At 53.0% G+C, this 24,518-nt stretch overlaps 1 protein-coding gene across 11 annotated transcripts in view; it reads left to right on the top strand.

The window, feature by feature from the left end:
• The window catches only part of CPEB1 (cytoplasmic polyadenylation element binding protein 1), a 42,500-nt gene that overhangs the window by 14,739 nt on the left and 3,243 nt on the right, over positions 1 to 24,518 (top strand). For 3 of the 11 annotated variants that reach the window (XM_074600930.1, XM_074600928.1, XM_074600932.1), the window contains 7 exons: positions 1,110 to 1,298; positions 17,205 to 17,431; positions 19,044 to 19,293; positions 19,610 to 19,723; positions 19,828 to 19,917; positions 20,943 to 21,079; positions 22,299 to 22,497. In XM_074600930.1, coding sequence (XP_074457031.1) covers positions 1,110 to 1,298; positions 17,205 to 17,431; positions 19,044 to 19,293; positions 19,610 to 19,723; positions 19,828 to 19,917; positions 20,943 to 21,079; positions 22,299 to 22,497 — 1,206 coding nt within the window. Of the gene's footprint in view, positions 1 to 20; positions 148 to 535; positions 845 to 1,109; positions 1,299 to 11,776; positions 11,929 to 17,204; positions 17,432 to 19,043; positions 19,294 to 19,609; positions 19,724 to 19,827; positions 19,933 to 20,942; positions 21,080 to 22,298; positions 22,498 to 24,518 lie in introns of those variants that run through there. The other 8 variants (XM_074600929.1, XM_074600927.1, XM_074600931.1 and 5 more) reach the window with 6 other exon arrangements.

Genomic DNA, 24,518 nt, shown 5'->3' with positions numbered 1-24,518 from the left:
TTATAAATGCCCTCTGACTCAGATTTCGGGTAACACAGCTGAGCATCTTGTGGTTTCATCAGCCCCCAGATCACTGCATTAAACTGGAATTCTCAGACTATGAACCTGCTGCGTTTCCTTAGGCTGTTGGCACAGGCTTAAACCGAGGCAAGAATCCGGCGTCTCCAGTACTGTAGGCTTGTGAACAACCCTGCAGGGGAGGGGAGGGCTGGGAAAGGGGGGGGACCAGGCGTGCAGAAGGTAACAGGCCATGAAAAATTCCTGATGTGAAATGGGTCCAGTGCTCTGGTTGGTCCTCTTCTCCCTATACCAGTGCGATGTGCCCACTCGGGCTGGACCTGGGATAATGGGCTTCTCTCCGGGTAGCAGGGGGGTTGAAGGTTATCCTTGTTACTCAGTGGTAAACAATGCAGAGTCAGTGAGGCACAGTGGCCAAGTTGAACCAAATAGATTATGCTAGCAGAATTGCGAAGCTTTGCATTGGGCTCTGAATTAGAGCCAGCAGCTGGAGCCTGTCCAGGACTAAAGTGTTTTTGGGTTTTGTGGGTGGAGGGAGGCGGGGACAGGAGAGCTGGGTAGCACTAAAACTAACTGTCTGCTCTGTCGCTGCTGCTGCTGTCGTCGTTGCTGGGGGGATTGCTGCCTCGAGCCTGTCATCTGCTGTGCCGTATTGTGGAGCCCTGCTTTTGTGCTGCCTGCCTCCCTCGATTTACCGGAGCTGCACCTCTCTCCTCTCGCCTGCCGTCTTGTCTTTCGGGGGAATCTTATCCTTTCTTCTTACCTTTTATTTTGTAAGAGCTGATGCAGTTCTCTTGCATGGCTGAGTGACGTCACTGTCAGCACAGTAAGCATCAGCAGCCTGGTCACATGCTGACCCAGTCAGTAATGCGGACGGGATAGGAAGGTGGAGGGGCTCAGGGGGGTGGGGGGCTGGTTCCTGGACATATGGTAGCCCTCCCTTTTGGGGTGCAACTGCTAGTTGCAGAAGCTGTGGCTTCAGAGCGGCACGAGACCTGGCTCAGGGCTTAACGCTTTGGAAAACTCCTTCTTTAAAAAGAAAAAAAGCAGCCCTGAACTCTCAAGCTTCTGTTTGTTCTCAATCTGAGCAGACTTCCAGGACTCTGAAGAAGCAGTGGCAAGCAGCATGCTTTTCCCCACGTCCACGCAAGAGTCTTCCCGTGGCCTCCCGGACACCAACGATCTGTGCCTTGGCCTGCAATCCCTCAACCTGACAGGGTGGGACAGACCCTGGAGCACCCAGGACTCTGACGCTGCAGCACAAACCAGCCCACAGTCCGGTGAGTCTGCTGACACATACAGCAACAGTTGTTGGATTCCTTTTATTTTTGGTCATTTTAAAGCTAACGTGGAGTGATTTGCTTGTGTAAGGGGGTGCTGGTAATTCACTCATGGGGGTTTCTTGACCTGTAATGCTTGTGTAATGTGGCGGTTGAGTTGGGGAGGCTGTGGCTGGCTGTGCCACAGCCCCCTCTGCTCTGCTGTCAGTTCACTGCAGACAAGAAGTGCCCAGGCTTATGTTTTGCTCTGTAATGCTGGTGGAGGAGGAATAACCTCGCTGAGAGAGGAGAAATCTTCTCCCTGTGTTTGGAGGAAGTGGGTGGGGGGTGTGGTGTCAGGAGGCTAAACACGCCGGGTGGGAGTGAAGCTGAACTTCACTCCGGCAGCCTGAGAAAATCCCTGGTGGCAGGTAGCTCTGCGGGCAGGGATGCACGTGTTTGCAGAGGGACCCCCCCACCCTGCCTAACTGCAAAAGTCCAGGCAGCACTGCTCCCTCCTATGCTACAGCAGCGTTGCCTGCTGAACTCTGCCTGCGGGGTGTGGTAGGTACAGCCAGCATCCGACTGACAACTTCAGCCGGCATCTTGCAGGCTGGGAGGAAGACTTGGAGGGATCCTTCCTCCACTCCCACGTTCAACTAGAAATAGCGGTCTGCTCCTAGCAGTGGGCTGGAGGAGATGCAGTGGAATGGCTTCTTGCTTTAACTCTTTTGGTCCAGCGCAAACCTACGTGATCAGCAGGGTGTGGGCTTGCAGCCACGCGCTGCTGGCTGGCTTGCCCTTCCCCCTCAATCCTCTCCAGTCTGGTTTTGCAGCTGGGAGTGGATGGGGAGTTTTTGGGGTGCTGGGTACTTCCCCTGGAGTGATGCAGGGTTCAGTTAACTCTTCCAGAGGCATCAGCCTTCTCTGTAAAATTGCAGGAGGAGAAAGGGGTGCTGCATGTACAAACTTACATCTCGTCAGCCTGGTGACAGAGGAGGGGAGTAAAACAGAGGCAAGAGTTCACTTCCCAGTCTGAGGGCTGTAAAAACCAGTTTCACAAATGGTGGTGTGTTCGTTCAAGTATCCGTCCATGGAAAGATCTAGTGCTTTGGCAGAGTTTGTACAAGTTCAGCCTGGTTGCTACAGAAACTCATCCCTTTATAGCAGCACACTGCTGCTTTGTTAAAAGGGTAGTGCATCTCTGCACAGACTTGGGTGACACAGGAGGCCCCAGGCGTAAAGTTGGCGCTGACAGGAATGTAGATAGCTTCTGGGGTGGCCTGGGCAGTGCGATTTGTCCACACGGATGCTTGGGGGGGCGGGGGGGTGCTGTTGACCACCTCTGTCCAGGGGACACTGCCCTCAGGATAGGGAGACCTTCTGGGACGCAGCCCTGAATGTTGCTGCATGGGTTGCAAAACAAACAAAAAACCACTTGTGGGGTAGTGGAGTTTGAAACAACAGCTTCACCAGCACAGCTCACTCAAGTTTCTACATCTAATGTCCACAAGATGTAGTGTGCAGGCTTGCATGTGGGCCCTAGCACAGGCACTTAGGGTCTGCTTGCAGTCAGGCTGTGGTAGCTTTATTAAGCCTTGCTCTGCTCCAGCACATGGTCCTCTGGGCTTCCCCTAATGAACAAGGGAATACCACACACTTGGTGTCTGTCCTCCTTTCACTACCAGCTAAAACCTTGAAGGAGGAGAGAGAAATGAAAGTTATTAGTGTGCAGTGGCCTGGACAGGTGCTTCAGCTGTGCACTGAGCCCCTTATGGTGACAAGCAGACTATGGGGCGCTGAATAGGATCTTTAATATAAAAAGCACGCTTCAAGCAGTCAACATCCATGCTGAAGGGTTCTGCTGCTGCTAACAGCCACAACACCCAGGGCTGGGTGCACAATGGCGTAGAACAAGGGCTGTCGCACACTGAGGTGGCTGCTCTGTGCAGATGTCCCAGCCCCACCTGATCTGCTGTAGCTGTCTCCAGTGCTCTGTTGGCCGGCTTCCTGCCAGGCTGTCTTGGCAGAGGCAGGAATGTCTCTGCAGCGCTCCGGCAGGCAGGCGAGCAGTGCTCGCACCAGCCTTGGCAGGCTCTGCACCTCTCTGGTTGGGTGGTGGGACTGGGTGGACTGTGGTGGTGGGTTTGCTGTCAAGGGTGGATGGGCTTCTGGTTTCAGGAGGGAGATTCATTTGGAGATGATTTGAAGGTACTCCGGTGACCTCCCTGCTCGCAGAGGGTGTATCTGGTGTCAGGTGCCCCCACTGACTGCAGCGCATTGTGCTGGAGCTCCTGCCTGCCACAGAGGCCTGGGAAGAGCGGCAGGAAGGATCTAACCCCAGGTGCAGCCCTGGGCTTGGGCAATCTGCACCCAGTGGGTGTTTGTGACAACTTGTGGTAACACCTGCTGGAGCATGGCACCTAATACTGTCTGGAGAGGCCTGTTTACTCACATCTCACTCCTGATATTCCCCTCAGTATGTGAGGGAGGGGATTTGGGCATAAAAACCAACTCAAATGCGGCTGTGCTGCTTCTACAGAGGAGCCTCTGGCCTGCAGAGGCTGTGCGGAGGGTCTAGGGCTGTATAGCTGGGGGTGCTGTGGTCCTGAGACCGTGTTCTCCTTCTCAGTCCCACCCTCCCATCCCAGGTGTGCAGCAGCTGGGTCAGGAGTGCTCCTTGGCCACTGTTGCTCTCCTGCTCCCGAGCGCTGTGAGGATGGCATTTGCTGCCTGGAGAAGTGAAACGCTGGTATCTGTGCACAGCTGTTGTATTGCTTCAGCCTGCCCACACCTCCCACGTCTGCAGAGCCTTTTACCCCTTCGTAAGGGCCCTGGAATGGCAATGTGGAGCTCCATGGGAGGGGAGATCTTGTAGTTCAGGAGCATCATCTGAAAGGCTGTGAAACACTCCTTTCTGGGTGGCAAAGGAGTCTCCTGTATCTGAAAGCTGTATGGATCTGAGGAGTCGGCAGATACTGAGGCTTCCAGGTGGCTGGCCATGCTGTGGTGGAAAGAGGGATGGCATGGAGAGGATGCTACTGTGTCGGGGCACTCCTGATGCCCAGTGCTGAGCCCTGGGAGGCTGCAGCTGGCCCCCAAGGGCTGGGGTCTCCATCAGGGTATCCTGAGGCTGTATCAGTGCTGGGCTGTCTCTAGGGGTTGGGGAGGGATGGCGCTGCCAAGCAGAGCTGTTGTGATGCTGGCGCCCCAGCATTTGGAAGGTTCCAGCAGTGACTCAGCTGTACAGACCCGCAGGGAGGTGTCTGGAAGGGTGGAAATGCAAAAAACCTAACAATCAGGCTAAAAATATTGCTGATGTGGTCCCCTGCAGTGCCTGTGCTTGAGTACTGATGAGCTGGGACCTCCTCTCCTGTCCACGTAGTCCCTGCCAGTGCGGAACTCTCAGCCTGGGAAGGACCTTTGGCTGCAAACCCTTCTGGTGTCACCTTGCACTCCCAGGGCGGTGTCACCATGCAGCTTGGTGCAGTGGGATCAGGTGCCTGACACCAGCTAGGGCTGTGCCAGAGGAGGCCAGAGAAGCAGGGGGGATGGCTTGTATGCTCCAGTCATGCCTACATCCCCCTTCCCAAAGGGCTGCTGAACCCCTTGCGCCCAGATGAGATTATTTGTAATGCGTTTTCCTTCTGGGCCCGGCACTGTAGCACACTGAAGATGTGTGCTTCGCCCTTGAGAGTGTGCCAGATGTGCTGCCAGCCCCTGAAGCTGGTGTCTGGAGAGAGCCTCTCCGGGAGGCAGCAGCTGCTGTAGGCTCTAGCTGCCTGCATTTATTGGCTGTAGGATTGAACTGCTGTCTCATAGCAGGAGAGGCATCTCAAACCCACTGCTGCCACTGGATCTGTCAGGCTGGAAATACTTCAGCAAGTCCCAGAAGCCTGCTCTGTGGCCCGGGGAGGGGCTTTTGCAGGAAACTGGCCTTGAACACTTCCAGTCCTGCCATCCCTGGCTGTACTACTTAAGGCAGCATTTCCCCTTCTTTAAAGTAGGCTCATATATCAAGACCTTTGAGTTCATCCCTCTTCAGGGGCAAGGAGGGGTTAAGAGGGAGTGAGAAGGAACTGCCCTTGATGGTATCCTTTACTTCCACTGCCCTGTTCTTCAAGGAGCACAAGCAAATGGGGTCTCGATCCAATTTTTGCCTGGAGAACGAGTGACAGCAGTACGCAGGCAGATTCGTGTGCAGATTTTGGGTCTCTAGCTGTTTTCAGCCTGCGTGCCAGCTGCTTGGTCTGGCTGGTCTGTCTTGCCCTACATCGGGAGGCTGAGGCTAACCCTATGTGGGACAGGCAGACTTGCCCACTGGGAAATCATCCTAAAACCGGTCTGTTAACACTAAACTTGTGATGCTAATGTGCAAGGGCATTTTCAGAAGGATCAGCTCTTCTTCTGGAGAGGACGTTGGCTTCTCTAGGTGAGCCCAGCCTGAGCAGGTGAGCTCTTCTTGGTGGTGTCAGATGGACCACCTTGCTGTACCTGCCTCTCCTTGGTGTGTGACCCTAAAGCTGCTGGTGCAGCAGCAGACTGGAGCTTTGTCTTGGATCTGCTCTTGAGGCTGCAGCTCCAACCGCATCCATGCCCTCTCCGGGCTGGCTGCTGCCATCTCATTCTCTAGCCACGGGGTTACAGCTCTGGTGCTAGGAAAGTGGCTTGTGGTAGAGAAGTGCTGCTGTATCTTTCCGACTCTTGGTTATCCTACTTCCCACAGCACAGCAACCTCTTCCTGCGGTAAGCTTGAACGTGCTGATTATCTGTAGTTGCTTAAAATCTGCTAGGCTAGAACTGCTGGCAATCTGTTGTGCATAGCCTGGCAGATAGCGAGGCCTCTGAGTATAAATCACTCTGAAGTCTTCAAGGCAAAACCCTGTCTCTGAAGGATGAAAGAGAAGACCTGTTGCACAGAAGGAAGTGTGGTTGTTGTCATGGACTCATAGCCTTTCTTCTTGGTAACAGCAAGAAGGGACTGTTTTCAGACTGTCCTCAGGAAATGCTGCCTATGTGGTGGCAGGCACCTGAGAACCCCCCCAAGTGAGAGTTGCTAATCAGTCTGGGAGTGGTTGTTGCTAATAAGTGCAACACAGCAATTGCTGGCCTTCCTCGAGCAGTTGTTCTGAGTGTTTGGCTGCAGAGCTTGAGGTGGACCTTAGAAGGGACAGAGGATTTGGCTGAGGGAAGTCCCCTGGATATCTCTTTTCCCTGGCTGTTTAATTTGCTGCTAGACTAACCTGTGCTGCAGCACGGTGCCAAGTGCCTGCTCCATAGTGCTCTCCCTGTGCCCCTCTGTGTCAGGGTCTCTCCCTGCTCTTCTGCTTAATGTCTCTTGGACAAGTGGCTTCAGAAAACAGTTGCTGCCTAGGTGTGCCCTCAAGTCCTGCGTGCTTGGCTGCATGAAAGTCCTTCTTGTGCTAGAGAAAGGTTTCAGAGGCTCATTCTGATAGGATCACTCAGCATCTGGATAACTCTAGGTTGTTACCATAGTATCCAAGAAGGATTTTTTTTTCTGCTTTCTAGTGAAAGGGGAGCCTCAGGTCCAGGGAGTGAGCACTTCACCCTGAGTGAGACTTGCTTCATACGAGTTCACCTGCAGCCTTATGCAGATGGAAGCACAAGTCTGCCTAGAAAACTTAGTAAAAGGTTCCTTCATACTGCTGATGGTGTGGCGATTTGCTGGAGCAAGGACCACCTTTTGCTGGCCTCAGACTGGCACCCAATTCAGGCAAATGGGTAACCAAAGACTTGCAGGGGGGGAGAGGGATCCTGAATCCCCATGTTCTCAGTGTCCTTCATTGTCTTGAAGGGAAGACAGGCTTTCCCAGCAGCTGTGCATTAAGCCCTGGTCCTTCTGGAGCAGCCTGTCTACTGCTCAGGGCTTAGTAGTGGATGCACAAACATCACCATGTTGCCATCTGTGTGGAGTTAAGTATAATAATGCTGTAAGGGAACAAAGCTCGAAGCTGGCTTGACTCGCATGGTCTCCTCTGGGGCGGTTGTACTTCAGGAGTACCTGAGATGGCCATGCTAAAAGCTTGCCCCATGCCATCTTAGCTCCTAGAGGGCTTTTCTGAGAACGCACTTGGTGTGGATGTTTAACAGGCATTTGTTTCTCGAGTGTGTTTTGGTAAGGGCTGCTCACGCTCCGTGGGCTGACTTCTAAACTGCTGGCCAGAGCCAGCCATGCTGTGGAGTAGAAAGCAAGGAGCACTTAGTAACTGCAGACTACTCATGTGGCAGCAGTATTTGATCCTTAACAGAATAAAATATGTAGCAAGTAAGTAAAACAAGTAGCATAACTCTGAGTTTGCAATTGGTTCTTAATGGAAGTTCCTCTTAATCCACTTCTTAAAGCTTCCACTTTGAGCAGCTTCTCCTAAACAGATTTATTTTTACTTGCGCTGATGCTGTAAAATAGAAGATGCAAATAGATGAGTAATTGGAACAGGAATCTAACCAGCATCTCTGCTTGTATCCAACTAGTGCTGAAGTGGGTCAGGGCAGCCTCCAGTCTTGTGCTGGACATCACTTGTGGGACCGGGCATGCACCACCCAGACCCCTCCCCTTGACTTCTGTCAGGGAAGGATGTTTTATTGTGGCCTTTGTAGCAACATGGAGGGGCTGTTGCTGCTGCCTGTGTGCTCTCTGGAGGTAATGGTGAACGAGCACAGGTACAAGAAAGGCACAGACCTTTCAAGCACCTGATCCTGCTCAAAGCTGGAGATGCAGTGATGAAAATGTTCCAGCAGTGGTGGATCTCCATCCTTCATAGACCTGCTGCCTGGCAATGCTGGTGTGTACGAATACATCAGGCTTATGAAGCTTGCCTATAAACTCTTTGACTCAAGTTGTAGTCCAGAGTGTGTGCCTCTTGGCTAGCTCCTGAAGTGAGCCTTAACAAGCACGTTCCTTTCTGAGGAGAGCATCACAGCTGCTGTTTGGCTTTGAGCTGCCCCAGGCAACTTGTAGCTTAGTCTTTCTTCCCTGTTGCAATTGATATTGGAGGTAGCAGCAAGGTGGTTTAGATGTGTGCAAGCTCTGGCCTGGGGTGAGATTTATCCCCAAAATTGTGCCAGTCAAATGCAAGATGGGGCAGTTAAGTTTTTGTCCAACCCGTGCACTGCTGGATGTTTAAGCAGCAGATGGGATGCTGGCTTGCTGGGCAGAGCAGACATGAAAGGCTTTTTCTGCTGCATCTTCATCAGTGGTAATATGGTAGCTCTCTAGAAGAGGCCTGAATGTGGTTTTTTTGGCTGAGTGCCTTCATTACAAACTCCACAGCGTGTGTGCAGGTCTGCATTCTTCCACCTGGAGCTGGATAGCGGAACTGCCTGGACTCCTGCATGGCTTTTGGAGCTGCTCTGCCAATGTGCTGGGGCTGCCTATAGCAGAAGGTAGGAGTGATGCCCACTCATCCCCTTCCCCACCTCTGGGTTCATCTGCTCCTGCCTTAGACTTGCGTTTATCGCTGGTGCTGCGTTGTGCGTGGGCACAGTGCGCTGCTCTGATAACCAGGCTGTGTAGTGTGGTGTTGCAGGATGACTTGTTACTGTGGTGACACTAGGGGCTAGGCCAGTGAGCCAGCAGAGTGCTTGGCCTGTTTCTACAGCTGAAATCCCTCTAGCTGACTTCTCGTGCAGTGACTGCCTGTGGGACTGCTGTTAGAAGGCATCTTAGACCCTCTGCGGTGCTCTTGACAGGTTGTCCCTTTAAAATGATAGGGTAATTTGGGTTGTAAGGGACCTCTTGAGGTTATCTAGTCCAGTCTCCTGCTCAAAGCATTATAGAAAAGCTGCTAGAGAGTGGCAAAAATAACACAGCCCAAGGAGGGGCTCAAGAAACTGACTCCTGGGCTGCTTCAGTGTTCCTGTTTAAATGGGCACCTCCACTGAGCTGGCTCCGAAATGATCTGCTTCCAAAAGGTGCCCTGGTCCTTGAGCTGTCACCCTGCAGATGGCTGCGCAGTGCCACTGCGGGGCTGAATTATCAGCCTCCCGGAGGGTGTGGGCTGAGGGCAGGGGCACTGGGCAGGGCATCTATCTCCAGCCAGTGCCGCATCTTCCATCTCAGCACTTGTTATCCACATCTCCAGGCTTCCTTGCCTTGTGCGTGGTCCCTTAGGCGCTGGCAAAACAGCTGAATCACAGGTGATGCCTGTGCTACTGCCAGCTCAGAGGCTGCTCTCAGACACAGCAGCAGCCACCATCCGTTTGAGACAGCCGCGGAGAAATGCCCAGCTTTCCTCCTTGCCCCTCTGGCTTGTTTTCTCTCTGAGAATGCAGAGGGAAAGAAGGATGAAACAAATCCCTGAAGCTGTGACGCTATACCTGAGGCATGCAGGCCTCTGGAAAGTAACTGGGAATCTGCAGGCATCACTGGTGGTGCTGGGTGTGCCAATCTAGTGATGAGATAGGTGGCTTTATTCCAGCTGAATGCCTTAGTGAGGCTTGCATGCCATTTTTCAAGTAAGATCGCGTTTGGGACTAAAGCTTGTCTCTATTTTTTTTATGTTTTTCCTTCACTGCAGCTTGCTGCCTTGCCCAAAGGGGTATGACCAGCAGCCTGCTCCCCCCAGCCCCCCTCTAAAGAACATACCTTCTAAAGGTGGTATCCTGATGGACTTGACACCCCAGGAACTGTGATGCAGCTGAGCAGTGAAAATGAGTCAGCCTCATCCTTGTTAGCATGTAAAGTAACACATGCTGCAGAGTTTGCACCCTGGACGTTGCAGCAGATAATTGAGAGGAGTTTGGTACTTAAATATAGAAGTGTTTGTTCTTGAGGTTTGCAAAGCTGAAGCTTGTTGTGCAGAATTTGACCTGAATATGTTGGCTTTTAAATCTCTCTGGGACTGATACATGTTAAACCCTGCTGTATTTCAATGTTCTGATCTCTTTAAAGACAAACACAGTTGTGGCAGTCTGCTTAGTGAATGCAATTACCTGTGCGCTTCTAATCCTGAGATGTGTTTTAGCTGTCTTTACTGATTTTTATATTTACCTTGGGCACCTGTTTTCCCTTCCCAGAAACATAATAGTAAATTCCCTGCCTCAAGAAGCAGCAAGGCTTGTTGTCAGCCAGGTCCCACTCTCTCTCTCAGAGGAGGACTGGTGCTCTCAAACATTTAATGTAATAAGCTGCTCAGTGTTCCTAGTTCTGCTGCTGCTTCCATTTTTCAGGGCACACTGGGAAAGTGACTTACCACGTTGGTGCCAGAACCAAGAATAGACCTCAGGTGTCCTGACTCTAATTCTGTGGTTCAGCTGTGGGATCGTGCTGCCTTTTTTTTTTTTATTCCCCTGCCCCCTTCTTAGCAAACCAGAAATAGCTGCCTGAATAGCCTCAGTTCGTCTTTGCCCCAAATGAGGCGTCTGCCAGGGCAGAGGTTCCTCTTTAGTAGTTCAGGAACAAAAAGGCTTGTGCTGTAGTTCTTATTCAGTTGGTGGTTACTGCTGGTTTGATCACATCTGCAGTTCTGGGAGTTGCTTTTCTTGAACACTGGCAGTTGGTTCAAGATGATAGAGACTTCTGTTGTGATGTACAGCTCCAGAGAGTGTTGCATGCATCTGACTTTAGGTGGCTTTTCTCATAAAAGCAGTGGCTTCTTTCCCCAGTGGAGTAATGGGAGTATAATCAAATTGGGAGGATTTGAGCTGGACAAGATCTGTGGAGTCATCCAAGGATGGGGAGGGCCTAAGGAGGAGATCCCTTCCTCTCTGGGCCCTGTCCCATGGCTGCTCCACTTAAGAGGAGTAAATTTTAGTGCCGCTTCCCTTACTGCAGCCTTTCCCTGTTTCTTTGGGCACCTGTAAGAGCCTGGCTGTTCTTTATAAGGAACTTCCTGTTAAGGAGTGAATAGATGGGTGAGGGGGATCCAAAGTCTGCCTTCCCTGTGCCAAGCAAAGCCTGTACCTGTTCTCTGTGCTGCAGCCCCACAACTGTCATCGCGGCTTCTGCTGGGCTGGGTTCAGCTGGTACTCCCCGTGCTGTGCCTGCAGGCGTGCTGGCTCCTTGCAGGCAGCGTGAGGTCCCATGGCTGCAGGCGTGAAGTGTTAAAACTTCACTTAAGATTAGTCTGGAGTATTGATCACCCCTTCCTCTGTGGCGTGTGGGTCGTGTTTTTAAGCAGCTTGGTGCTAGTGTGTGATGGAGGGGGGAAACTCACTGTGGCAGCCTGTCTGGCTATGTTGTAACTACAGAGACATTAACTGTAGCTGTAGGAGGTGGCTATGGTGCCCGTTTGCCTTTCAGACATGCTAATGTTTCTCTTGCCATGAAGTTGCTTGGTGTCTGTAGGAGGTGCTGCTTTTTGGCTGACTAAAACGTTCAGCCTGCTCCCACCCCACCAGAGCAGAGTCTGGCTGGGCGGTAAAAACTGCAGACGAGCTGTTTTTCTGGAACTGCAGCAGGCTATTGTTTGGGACATCAGCCTTTTTTTTTCTTTACAAGCTTATTTGACAAATTACAAAAGAAACTGCACTGTGTTCAGTCTCCAGGGCCTTGGTCACGCTGCTTCCCTCCTTTGCCACCCTGCCCCAAATGTGCATACAGCTCTGCAGCCTCTGGGTATGGCAGGTGTCTCCAAGTGGAAGCAGGAGCGTGGTGGTGCTGAAACCCATCTCTTCTGACTGGCTTCTCTCGGTAAGAGCTTTCCTATTGGTCTCTTCACCCCTGCTTTTGCAAGGAGATCAGGGCAGAATGGCAGACTTTCAGTGTAAGTAGTATTGGTGGGTGAAGGGGAGGTCTTGACAATCTGCCAGCTCTCTTGTGCTGAGTAATCTCCCAGCAGTCAAACTTCTGGTATCTCCTCTCAGGAGACTGAAATGTCCCTCTATCTAACCTTGATGGTGGTGCCAGCCAGCGAAAGTGACTGTCTGAAGGCCTCAGCATTGTAGACCTGCTCAGACAAGTCCTGGTGCCTTCTACATAGGCTTTTTTCCAGCCCTGCAGTGAGCTTTTAAAGGCTGGAACACATCTTCAGAGTGTGACTCCAAAAAAGCGCGTGCATGTGCTCATCTAACACTTGGTGCCACTGCCAAATGCAGTGTGGAACTGCCTGTGCATTAAGTGTGCAGGTGCCAGACATTACTGGTAGTAGAAGAATCTGGGACCTGGCATGCTGTTCTGCTCAGCAGGAGTTCCTTGTGGGCACACACATGGTTACGTGTGCCTTCAGGCTCATGAAGAGGCTGTGATGTGTGTTGCCCTAGGGCAAATGGTGTTCCCCTCTATGGGGAAGCTTCTACTGATGTTCTTGGTGTGGGGAAAGGACTTGAGCAGAAGGACTTGGATAGTTGTAAGGTGAGAGGGTTTGGTTTGTTGTTTGGGTTTTTTTGCTCTGGGCAAAAAAACTCTGCTCAGTTTCCAGGTAACTTGACTAAAACTTGACACAGCGAGGAGTGAAGAGCATCAGCACTGCCCTGCTCATGTGCTGTTGGCTGCTTCTGTTGGGTGGTCTCTTGCAGACCCAAGCTAAAGCAGAAGTACTTGTATAGAGGACAGCTTAACGGTGGCAGAGCTTTTTTTCAACTCTAGCTGTCAGAAATAAATTCAGTGGATGCTCTGTGCGTAGTGTTCTGCTTATCTTAAGGTCTTGTTCAAGGCATTAAAGCATCACTTGTCATCAGGATAGTGGTAAGGTGGTTTATTTACCCAGAGCCCTTCCCTGAGCTGCCAGCATTGGTAAGCCCAGCTCCTTAGGGCTCATATTTACACCCATCCCTTATAAAATAGGCTTGGTCAAAGCTACCAGGAAGGTCTAATTCTTAAATGGCTGTAAATTGTAGTATAAAGGGAAGAAAGTACTTCAAGGTTCTGAGCAGGTGCTGGAAATCTTAAATTGCAAGTCTAACTGGCACATGGGAAAATAAAAGCTGTTCTGAGGCTGGTTGGGCTGGGCATTGGGCATCTTGCTGTTGGGGCACCTCTCACAAGGTGTGTGCTGTGAATCACAGCTTGTGCTGATGGAGTCATCTGTCTGAGGCCGGGTAAGTTTGCTTTAAATGTAGTAGCTCAGTAGCTGGTAACTGGATTTAGAAGGTGATTTGGGGTCTACAGGACAGAGCTGGCATGAAGAGTTAAAACTAGTCATCATCTTGGGTGTGATGGGTCCAAGATGCTTGTACGTGCTCCACCTGGTATCTTAAGGGGCTCCAGGATGATGCGGGAATTAAGAGGATGTATTGCAGCAGCATGGTCCTGATAGCATTTACTAGGGAAAGCTCAGCTAAGGAGGAGGAGTGGTTCGTAAAATGCTTGTTCTCTAGAGAGACCTGAGCGCCTGCAATCTGGAAGAGTGCCACACTGGTATCGAGACTGCTCCACAGAGCTCTTAAATCTGTCAGTGTTTGGCTGACGTGCTCAAAGATGGAGCATGCAGGCTCTGAATCCAGTCATTAAAGCTGCAGCAGTGAGTCAAAAGTCAGAGCTGAGTTTCTATTAAAAGCTACCTTTTTTGCTGTCCCCTGCAAAGGAGCATTGGCATGTGCCTCTCTTGCAGCTCCAAGCGGAGTCTTGAAAAGTTCCAGAAGCTCTCTGCAAACTGCCATGCTCTGGACAGCAGGGCTGCTGTGTTTGAGCGGATGAATGGGAATCGCATTGACCCTTCGGTTAAAATTTCCCCAATAGATGTGTAAAATACTTAGTTGTTTGCACTTAGGGTTTTTTTTCCATAGTCTGAGTAGTTACCTGATGCTTGCTGCTTCGCTTCGGGATCTTCAGGGATGTTCTTGACACCAGAAATTGCTGATGCATCTTGCATGTGTGTTGGAAATGCATTTTCTCTTCTGCAACCTGTCGTCTTGGAGGGGAGACAAGGCCAACTTCCCTGGAGGAACTGGTTTTATTGAGTGTCCCCGATGACGTGAGAGCCTTTTTTAAGGTGGGCAGCCTTTGTCAGGCTCTTGTGCCCCATCCTCCAGGAGGGGGTTCAGTGGGTTAAGGCAGGGAGTTAGAGCAGGATGCCTTTGGGTTGGGGCGGTGAGAAATAAGATCTGATCTTGGATGCTGATGTTTCCTAAGCTACCTGCAAAGGCTGGCTTCAGGGGACACAGCCTGATCGCTAGGCAAGTGCGGAGGAGGAAAGGCCAAGTGTGGCTTGCAGCTTTTCCTTCCAGTGTCCCTGTGAGTGGCTGTAGGTACCAAGTGAAGCTGAGTCAGACCCACTGGGGTGATGTGGGCTCTTCCATGAGCTCAGCGAAGCCTGCCTAGCGTGTAACCAGGCGCTGCCTGTGCAGACCTGTCAAAGCTTCTGGAGTGGATGAAATCCATCTGCGTTAACAGCAGGATGTCAGCACTTCCAGGACAAGAGGTTAGGAGTGGGTCAGTCATAGCCAGCAGGATTTTGCTTGGTGGTAGGTGCTGAAACTCAGATGCCCAGACAGTAGATCCCTTGAAAGGCTGGTAATCCTGCTACTTGAATGCATTCATACTGGCCTTACTGGTTTTCTAGCTGTGGTGAGAGCTAAGCAGTCTTGGGAGCAAATGTGTAAGCAGTGGCTGCAGCAAGCCAGAGATGAGGATGAAATAAACGGGGCGGAGTAGTTGGGTCCTGTAACACCTTGGGGAGATCCCAATGAGCTCCTGAACCCTTGCTGGTGGATCCCAAATGGAGTTCTGGTCCCTGCCATCTCTGATAACCAGGAGATGAGGTGTGGGATGGCGTTGCCTGGTAGCAATCCATGTGGCATTTGCTGTTCCAGTTCTTTAGGAACGCTGTGCACATGGGGTCAGTGCAGGGCTGCTCACTGCCCGGTATTATAAAACCACTGTGCTTGATGGCTGAGGAGGAGGAGGACATCAGTGCTGGAGTGTTTGGTGGTGGTGAGGCTTGGGCCATGGGATCAGCTGCTTTGCTTTTGACTCTTGTACTGTTTAGTGACTAATCAGATTTTTGAGCCTGTTTAACAAATTCAGCTGTCTCCCTTGAACAATACACTGGCTGTATTTTTAAACGCATCACGTGGCTTCAGAGAAGTCGGCAAACCAGCGTAGCGCAGCTTGCCTGGGCTGGGAGATGCTCTGCCCTGCTCTGTGCTGTGACTAGGAGGGAGCAGTCTCCTCCCCGACTCGAGCTGTCTGCGGCAGCTCTCCCTCGCTACCCGCTGCTGCTGGCGGGGCTGCTGCTGCTCCTCGAGCTCTGCCCAGGGTAAGTACTGCTGGGCCAGTGAGGTTTTTCTGTGGCTGCGGGGCTGGGCATAAGCACAGGTGCTGCTGCTGCTGGGGAGAGCCAAGCAGATATTCAGGGGACAGGAGGTCCCTTTCCAAGTGCGGTCAGAGGTGAGCCCATAGTCCTGTGCCGCAGCCAAAATGGATCTGCACCTCTGTTGGGGAAACTCACAGGTTCAGTGAATGTGGGGAGATGCTGTGACTGTCGCTGACAGCTCCTGCAGATCAGCTCTGCCTCGGGTTGAGGTAGATGCTTCAAGTAAGACTCACCTGTACCTGTCTGGGTGTTTTGTTGGTGTTTCAAGTTACTTGCTCTACTGTGAGGCTAGAGATGCCAGCTCCCTGGCAGGTATCCTGTGAGTCATGCTGCTTGGGACAGGTATATCCCAGCATCTTGGTTCGGCTGTGCTCGGCAGCTTTCTCTGGCGCTGGCACCGAGCGGGTACTGGTGTCTGACCATAGTGCTACCGCTTCTTTCTGGTAGCATTTTTCTACTCACCTGGTTTGGGCAGCATTTTGGACTGTTAATCCTCCTCTGTACAAGAGCTACCTGAAAATCTGGGTTAAAAACCTTGTGGTCCTAACTGGTTGAGATCAGGTGGGGCTGGAGGATATCAAGTGGATCCCAAACTTGCTTTGCTGAGAACTGAAAGCTCCAGGGCAAGCTGCCTTGTTTTGCAGCCTCTGAATAATTAAAACCATTTCTGAATGCTTTGCTCTTTTCGTTTGGTTTGGGGACACACTCAGCTTGCTGAGACTTGCTCCTTTTGAATAGAGCTGGCTGGTGTCGTGCCCGCGTGGGATCCTGTGTGGCCGAGCCTGCCCTGCGTTCCCTTTCCTTCTGGGTGGCAGCTGGTCCCACACCGCTGACCCACGGAGCAGGATGGGACTTTCACGACCCCTTGGTGGCCTGGTGCTCTGCTCAGGGGGAGGGCAGCTCTGTTTGTAGGGAGGAATTTGCCTGCCTCAATTCTCCTCAGTGGGAGGAAAACCTGCTGCTGTGCGAGGGAAGCAGTCTGGCGCATACTCGCCTGTCGGCTCTCGGGCAGAGGCCTGACCAGACAGGCTTGTTGTGAACACGTACCGGGGACGGTGCTCGCCGCTGACTGTGAAGCGTCTCCTTTGTCAGCCAGCCAGACTGGCACATAGCTGGGTGCTTGTAGCCAGCTCCTGTCAGGGCTGACGTGCACAGTGTCCCACCTCCGAGCCTGCAGATGGCTGCTCGTGGGCCAGGACTTGCTCTTCGCAGCCTGGCCATCAGCATGTGCACAAATGCTGGCTGTGGGCCCGGTCTGTGCACCCCATTGCGAAGACTGCATGGGTACCTGCCCCTCTAGGTCCCAGCTTTGTCCAACACAAGCAGCCAGAAATAGCAGCATATGGGCATGAACCTGTCTGGAGCATCTGAGGCCCATAAGTGGGACCTGGGGCCTCTGATTCTGCTCCCAGATGAAGTGGGATCTCCTGTCTGATCTTGGCGTTGGGAGAGTGACCCATCCTCATGTTTGGCAGCCACACCAGGCTGCTGCTGGCTCCAGCTGTGCAGCACTGTGCTGCAACTGAGGGCAAACAGCAGTGTGCAGCCTTTCTGGAGTGACGCAGAGGTTGGTGCCTGCCAGACGTGCCACCTCCTGGATGAGCCATTGGTGGGCTGATGGGAGCCCAGTACCCTCCTGGGCCTCTGCCACAAGAGCCAGGAGGGAAAAAGGTGCATCATGCTGCAGGACTGACAGGCTCTTTCTCTGTTGCAGTTCTCGGCATGCTGAATAACCCTCTTGGGAACGTCCTGGGGAAGCCCCCGATGGGTTTCCTGCCTCTAGACCCCATTGGTTCAGACCTGTCAGAAAAGTTTTCCACACCGACGCTGAGGAGCTCCCGCCTGGATTCCCGTTCCCTCCTGGACTCCCGCTCCAGCAGCCCCTCGGACTCAGACACCAGTGGGTTCAGCTCTGGCTCCGACCACCTCTCAGACTTGATTGTAAGTTTGGGTCCTGCATATGCTGTGTGGTTCCTGGTGTCTTGGTGCATTTCAGGGGAGCACAGGAGAGCTGTGAGGGGCTGCAAGCTGTAGCCCAGGAAGGGAAGGGTGTGCTGGAGGGATCCCCATGCTGACACAGCAAGGTTCTGCAGCCCAGGGTTTGGAAGAAGGGCTGCTCGTGCAGTCCTCCTTCAGCACAGACTAGCACTGTCCTCATTTATTTTTTTTTTTCCTAGATAATGTTTTGGCCTTTTGGCTTTGTGCTTGCAGCCCTAATGGGTTAATGGGTCAGACCCAGAGGGGTCTGAGTCCTTGAGCTGGTGTGTGGCAGGAGGGTGTCTGTGCCCTGATCCCAGCAGGGAGGTGGTTGATCAGCACAGCTGCCTCCAGGCTCCAGCCTGGGCTTCTCAGGAGCTCCTGTCTGCCTTTCATTGCCCTTCCCGTTTGCTGACTGCACTTCTCTATCTCAGGGCTGTTTCTTCTAGAGCAAACTGGGTCTAGCCTGCTCCTGTTCCCTAAAGCATAGCTAAATTTGGAAGCCAGCAAGCGAGGCGAGTGTCTGTCTCGCTGACCCAGTCTGTGCTGCTGGGTCTGTGTTGCAGTGTGAGCAGCAGCTCTGGGTGCCAGCAGGGCAGCCTGGCTCCAGCCAGCTCTGCGGGTGCTATGTGGCTCCTCTGCAGGACCTGAGGCTAAAGCCAAGGCCGAGCTGCTCCTAGCTCTGCCGTGGCCTTGACCCCCATGTTGGGGTGGGCATGAAGGACACAGCTGGCTTGATGTGGAGTTGATTCTCCTGTGATCCGTCATGGAGAATTGGATGGTGCTGTAAGTGGCTGCAGCCTCCTGGGCTCTGATGATGGCAGGTGGTGCGGGGTGGCAGGGTTTTGTGCTGGCCTTGTTCATGAAGGTCAGGTCTTCCCCAGCATGGCCTCAGTGTGGGTGGCTGTGCCGCAGCAGCACAGAGCCGCATCTGCAGAGCGGCTGGCACTTGATAAGCTGCACAGTGTCTCACATCCCTGCTGTTCTATTAATCCATGCTTTTACTCCTTCCACCCTGGGAGAGGCATGTTAAACCTGTGAGCGGTTGGGTCTGTGGCCAGCTGAGCCCGCATCCTGGTCAGGCAGCCTGGGAGCTGGTCTGCAGAGGGCAAGAGCCACCTCTCTGCCTGCAGAGCTCCTGGGTGCTGCTGGCGAGCCCTGCCTGCTGCAGGCAGGGCCCGAAGCGAAACATGAGGCTCCTCCTGGGGTGGTTGATGTTCCCTGGGGGTGGCAGCTGTCCTTGAGGCTGTGCAGGCAGGGGGTTGGTGTTGGTTTTGTGGTCTGCCATCCTGCTTAATGCCACCTGCTGCTGCTAACTTGGCTTGGGTTCAGGGGGAAATGGCTGTAGGGGCAGACCTTTCGCAGGGCAACAGTGATCCCATCAGGCTGCTGGGACAAGTGACGTGGCTGCTTTCCTGCCTCTGCCAGACCTCAGAGGATCTCGGAGAACAGGAAATCACTGAGAACACCTTCTCTTGCTGTGGGTGAGGGCAGGGCCCCAGGGTGATGCATGACCTTCAAGTATTGTGTGCTCCTACTCAGAAGCTGGGTTTTAATGTGGACTTTTCTCTTGCAGTCAAGCCTTCGTATCTCCCCACCTCTGCCCTTCCTGCCCCTCAGTGGGGCATCAAGAGACTCCCTAAAGATGGGAGTGGGGTCCCGGCTGGATCAAGATCAAGCTGCCCTGGCTGCAGTCACTTCCCCCTCAGCCAGTGCATCAAAAAGATGGCCTGGAGCATCTGCATGGCCTTCCTGGGATCTCCTGGACTCTCCAGAAGACCCCTTCAGTATCGAAAGAGAAGCCAGGCTTCATAGGCAAGCAGCAGGTAAGTTGGCTCGTGGGTCTCCATAGGCTTCAGTGTGCTGTGATGGTCTGGTGCTTCTTGGAGGGAATGGAGGTGGTTTCTGTGCAGATAATGTGGCTGGATGTGAGTTTGCAGCAGATCAGACCTTTCTCCATGCACAAGCCTGACTCTGGGTCTACCTGCTGGCAGAAAGCCAGGCAAGATGTACGGGCCACTGCCTATCGCTGCTGCAGCTCTGCTGAACCTGTAGTTGTGGGATATGGGGATTTGCTTGGAGACCTGTGGGAGAGCAGGAAGTGAATGGTCCTGTATTGAGTGTTGCTTGTGCTTGTCCCAGCTATGAACGAAGCAACCTGCACCTGGAGTGGTCAGCTGCCTCCCCGACACTACAAGAACCCCATCTACTCCTGCAAAGTGTTCCTGGGAGGAGTCCCGTGGGACATCACGGAAGGTGAGGAGCCCCAGGCTGGGCACTGAGGCCTTGGATTTTGACATCAGGAAGGTGTAGGGTGAAGCTTTTTAGGGAGGTGCTGACTTCTTTCCTTCTGTCTGTAGCTGGACTAATCAACACCTTCCGTGCTTTTGGCTCACTGAGTGTGGAGTGGCCTGGTAAGGATGGCAAACACCCACGCTGCCCTCCCAAAGGTAATATGCCTAAAGGTAATAGCGACACGGTAGGGTTACTCTTTTCCCATGCTATGTTACAGCACGGATGCTGGGATGGTACGGCTGCATGCTGGTGACTGGATGGTACAGAGCACCCTAGGGTAAATCTCCTGCTCTCACATGGGTCAGCACCAGGGTTGCAGAGCACTGTCACCTCGAACCTAGTGTCCCCCTTTGCCCCTAGCAGGGCTGGACAGGAGCATGGGCTGGGGGAAAGCCTCTCTGGTGCTTCAGGAGCCCCATGTGGGGTTGTCTTGCTCTGGATGATAGCTGCTAGTCCCCACTGATAGTGCAAGCACTCAAATCAGATGCACCCTTGGGGCGCACACAGTGAATCCAAGTGTGTGTCCGCAGCAAGCTGGCAGCTGTGGGGACTGGTTAGCCCAGCAGCCCCTGTGGCATAATCCTGGCTCAGGCAGCTGGGCTGATGTGTTGTGTAAGCAGTAATGAGTTACGGGGCAAGGACTGACTAGTTTGTAGGTTTGGTGGTGCCTAATGGCCTCATTCAGTGACCAGAGCACTGCGAGGTAGAGTGCTGGCACTGATGGAAAGGACTTTAAAACCCTGAACTTCTATTTCTGGGCCAAAACGTCTTAAATGTGAAGCAAAGTCTGTTTTCCTGCAGGCCATGCTGTGACCAGGCTGGTGGGTGTCCACTTGTCATGTCTAGATGTGGCCTTGTGGGTGGGGGACAGTGGCCCAGATGACATTGGGCGTGAGTAAACCTGTCCCTGATGGCTGGGCAGCCTTGTGCTGAGCTGGGGCCCTCTCCCAGCTTGGCCAGCCTCTGTGCATTGTGGGTAGATCTTGTATGTAGAGTTGGCTGGGGCAGGTGCTGCAGATCTCTGCCTTCCCCTAGAAGGGGTTGAGGACAGCAAAGAAGATGCAGTGCAGATACTTTGGGTGGCATCTGAGAGTGATTTTGAAGGTGTCTGCGAACTGGGATGATCTGGTTTTCCTCTGCTACGGTTCTAATAACCGTTTCCTTCCTTTCACCTCTAAAGGATATGTCTACCTGGTGTTTGAGTCTGAGAAATCTGTGCGTGCTCTGCTCCAGGCATGCTCCCAGAACCTGCTGAGCCCTGATGGGCTCAGTGAATACTACTTCAAGATGTCCAGCCGCAGGATGCGCTGTAAAGAGGTGAGCAGAGCCCAGAGAGCCCTGCAGCTGACAGCAGGGGGTGCTGGTGAGATCCTCGGAGGCGAGGGGACGCACAGAGTCACTCAGCTTCAGGACTTAAGCAGAGCAGCAGAAGTCAAACTGGCTCTTGGCCATCTTTAGTTGGTGCGTTCCTGTGGTAGGGCTGGACGCAAGCAAGGAGGGAAGTGTCAGATTGGTGTCTGTGTCCTTTGCAACAGCTTGTGTCAGGAATTGTGACCTGGAGCTCCTGGATCTGTGGGAGACCCCGACCTCATGAAGCCAAGCAGCTTTGGTTACCTGGAAAAGTAGTGCAGGAACAGGGGTTTTACTGCTTCCCGCTTCGTTCAGCATCACACCTTTGCTTGCAGAGACAGACTTTGATCACTTTGGTGCTTTATTAGATCTTGTCTGCTTGCAGAATGAATTAATTTCATGCTTAACACAGGTGGATGCTTTGGATCCACAGCTGTAACTGCAGCCGCTCCCCAGTTCAGCCTTGGCTGGCTAACCAAGCTCTGGAGCTGGGGGTGCTGAGGCTGTCAGAGGCTCGGGTTGGCCTTCCAGTAAAGGAGGGCCTTAGCTATAGGTGGGGTACAAATGTGTGAGTTTGGAGTTCAAAAATTGAGATTCAGCTCTTATCTAGACAGGTACAAACTAATTGCACTCCAGACAGCTCTCCTGGTGTCTGGCTTTTGGCAGCACTTTCGTGCTTGGTGATTTAGCTCTGGCAGAAGTTTCTCCTCTTCGGAGCCCTATATCAGCTGTCTAGCAGATGAAGCTCCTGTCAAAATTGGCAGTGGGTGGATTGTTTCATTGATCTCCATCTACAGGCTTCTGTGCAGGGAGGCATCTGACTGGGCTGTGAATGTAGGTGCAGGCAGTAGGTAAAATCCACTCGTGCATGGATTGCTTCCTGGCTGCCAGCCCTGAGGGACCAGTGTTTTGGATTCCAGTTTGCCTGGAAGCAGAATGCTGTGGCGGTTGGTTTTGTTCCCTTGAACAGCCCTGTGGGCTCTCCTGAGGAGTGAGGCTGGAGCTCCAGAGCTGTAGTGCTGCAGACATGGACCCTGAGTAGCAATAATAAAGTGACACTTGCAGGCTGGGGGTAAAACCTGAGGATCTGGGATGGCTTCTGCTGCCAGCTGAGGGCACTGTGGAGCAGCACAGCTTGTGGCTTTGCAGGCCCTTGCCGACCTGGCCTGCTTGTGTGTGGTTCCAGGTGCAGGTGATCCCATGGGTTCTGGCAGACAGCAACTTTGTGCGCAGTCCGTCGCAGCGGCTTGATCCCAGCAAGACGGTGTTCGTGGGGGCTCTGCATGGGATGCTGAATGCGGAGGCCCTGGCAGCCGTCATGTATGACCTGTTTGGAGGGGTGGTCTACGCTGGCATCGACACGGACAAGCACAAGTATCCCATTGGTAAGTGTCACTCGCAGGATGCTCTGGGGAGGCTGCAGTAGTGCCCCTGGCTTGGTCCCTCGGTGGGGGAGACTGTCCGGGGCACGTTGGGCAGGTCTGGCAGAGCTGATGTGCCTGGGAACTGGAAGGTCCTAGATCATTCCAGAGCAGCTCAAGGTTTTAAATATCTCTTCAGGCATTGCTGAAGGGTTTTCTGCCCTTGTTCAGTGCTGTTAATGGTCACTAGATGCTGTTTTATCTGCTCTTCCATCCCCAGAGTGGAGATGGCTGTGGATTTTACCCCAGCTCTTGCTGCCTGTCAGGGCAAACTCAGGCCCACTGGATGCTGGAGAGGTGCCAGCTGCGGGGCAGCAAGAACAGGGCAAGGTCATGGCTGACCCAGCACTTATGGGCAGCATCCTGTCCCCACTCTCCTCTTTGGTTCCCCTTCAGGGTGCTACTTGGGCTTGTAAGGCAGCTGGTGGCACAGGTGGAGAGGCTTCCCAGAGCCTCCTGACTGGGTCTGCTGGGGGGTGGCATGTCCACCTCTGCTCAGGGCATCAACCTGCCTAGGGTCAGAGGTGCTGGGGATGAGAGTGACTCTTGGACAGTACTCCCCTCCTCTGATGCGGCTGAAACTAGAGACTGCTGCAGGCAGCAGGGAGGCTCAGCTGCCTCATCTGCTCTCATGAGGAGGGATGCTGCCCCCATCCATGACCCCTGGGTCATGTAGACCCATTGAGCTCTTGCAGGTGGAGAGTATGAAGCCTCTGAGATCCCACCTCCCGGACAAGGCTGTGTGTTTGGGAGGGACAGGTCATGAGGGCAGCCCTCTCCCCATGCCCTGCTGAGATGGCCTCCCAAATGGGAGTTGACCACTTGCCGCTCATGTCACCACAGTGTTCCCTGTACCTCTGTGGTGGCCTCATGGGGCAGGGGACAGCACTGAGGTCACTGGTCTGTATGGAGGAACCCTACTGCTGAGCATGAGGTACAGCTTTCCAGGCTTGAGCTGCAGCAAGTCACATACTTAAGAAGGGACCATGAATTTCCCCTGTGTTGCCAGGCAGGAATAATGTCAGAGCTAGCACAGAGCTTTCTACTGCTTGTCACTGTCCTTGGACAGCTTTCAGGCTGTTCTGGTCAAGGCTTGGTGCCCAAGGCTTGGGTTTAGGATGTGCTTGTGTTACTGAAGTGGCTTTTGGGGGGGATGGTCCCAAAGGGTTAGGAACGGAGGTGTGAGACTCTTAAGTACAGATGAAGTCATGCCCACCAAACTGCCCCGTGCTGGCACTGTGAGGTCCTAGAGCATGACCTTAACACCTCCTGTGGCTTCATGCAGAGCCCGGGTTGCTCTGGCTTGCAACAGGAGACTGGCATTTCCACACTTGAAGTTGTCTTAAGAGTTACGGCAACATGAACTCCATAACTAAACTGTACACTAATCTTGTTTCGTGTTGATTGAAGCACCTCCTGGGCTGAGATGCTGCCCCAGGCTTGCTTGACCGCTGCCCCTGGCTTGGCAGAAGGTTCCTGAAGGGAAGGCCACTGTGTGTAACCTGTGGAATCATCTTGAATGGAGGGTGATCCTGCTGGCAGCAGGGAGTGTGAGAAATCAGTGTCTGACTACAGTTATGAGGAGCTGCCTTTGAGATGAGCCAATCAGCAGAGAAAGCCATTGCCCAGATGGTTTTTGGGGGGTCCCACTAGGAGGTGGAATTGACCCTTTTGGAAGAGGAAGGATCCCCCTGTGTGCAGCTGCAATCCCTGTAGACAGCATAACCCTGAACCGGATCTGGGGCCCCCCAGCCTGTGCCTGTGTGATGCTACAGGAGAGGAGCTCTGAGGGTTCTGGGTGATGCTTTGCAATGTGGCTGTCAGTGGCGAGCTGAGCTTTGGCCATCTGCCGGTGCAGGACAATCTTGTAGCAGCCAGAGCTTCCCCTTACACAGAGGAGAGAAACTCGTAGGTAAACACAGATACGTTTTCCTGGAGCTTAACAAAACTTGGCTGGGAATGAGTGGTGCAGGAACGCTGCTGAC

The sequence above is a fragment of the Larus michahellis genome, chromosome 9 (genome assembly GCF_964199755.1).
Source record: "Larus michahellis chromosome 9, bLarMic1.1, whole genome shotgun sequence".
NCBI lineage: Eukaryota > Metazoa > Chordata > Aves > Charadriiformes > Laridae > Larus > Larus michahellis.
This window is presented reverse-complemented; position numbering and strand designations above follow the sequence as displayed.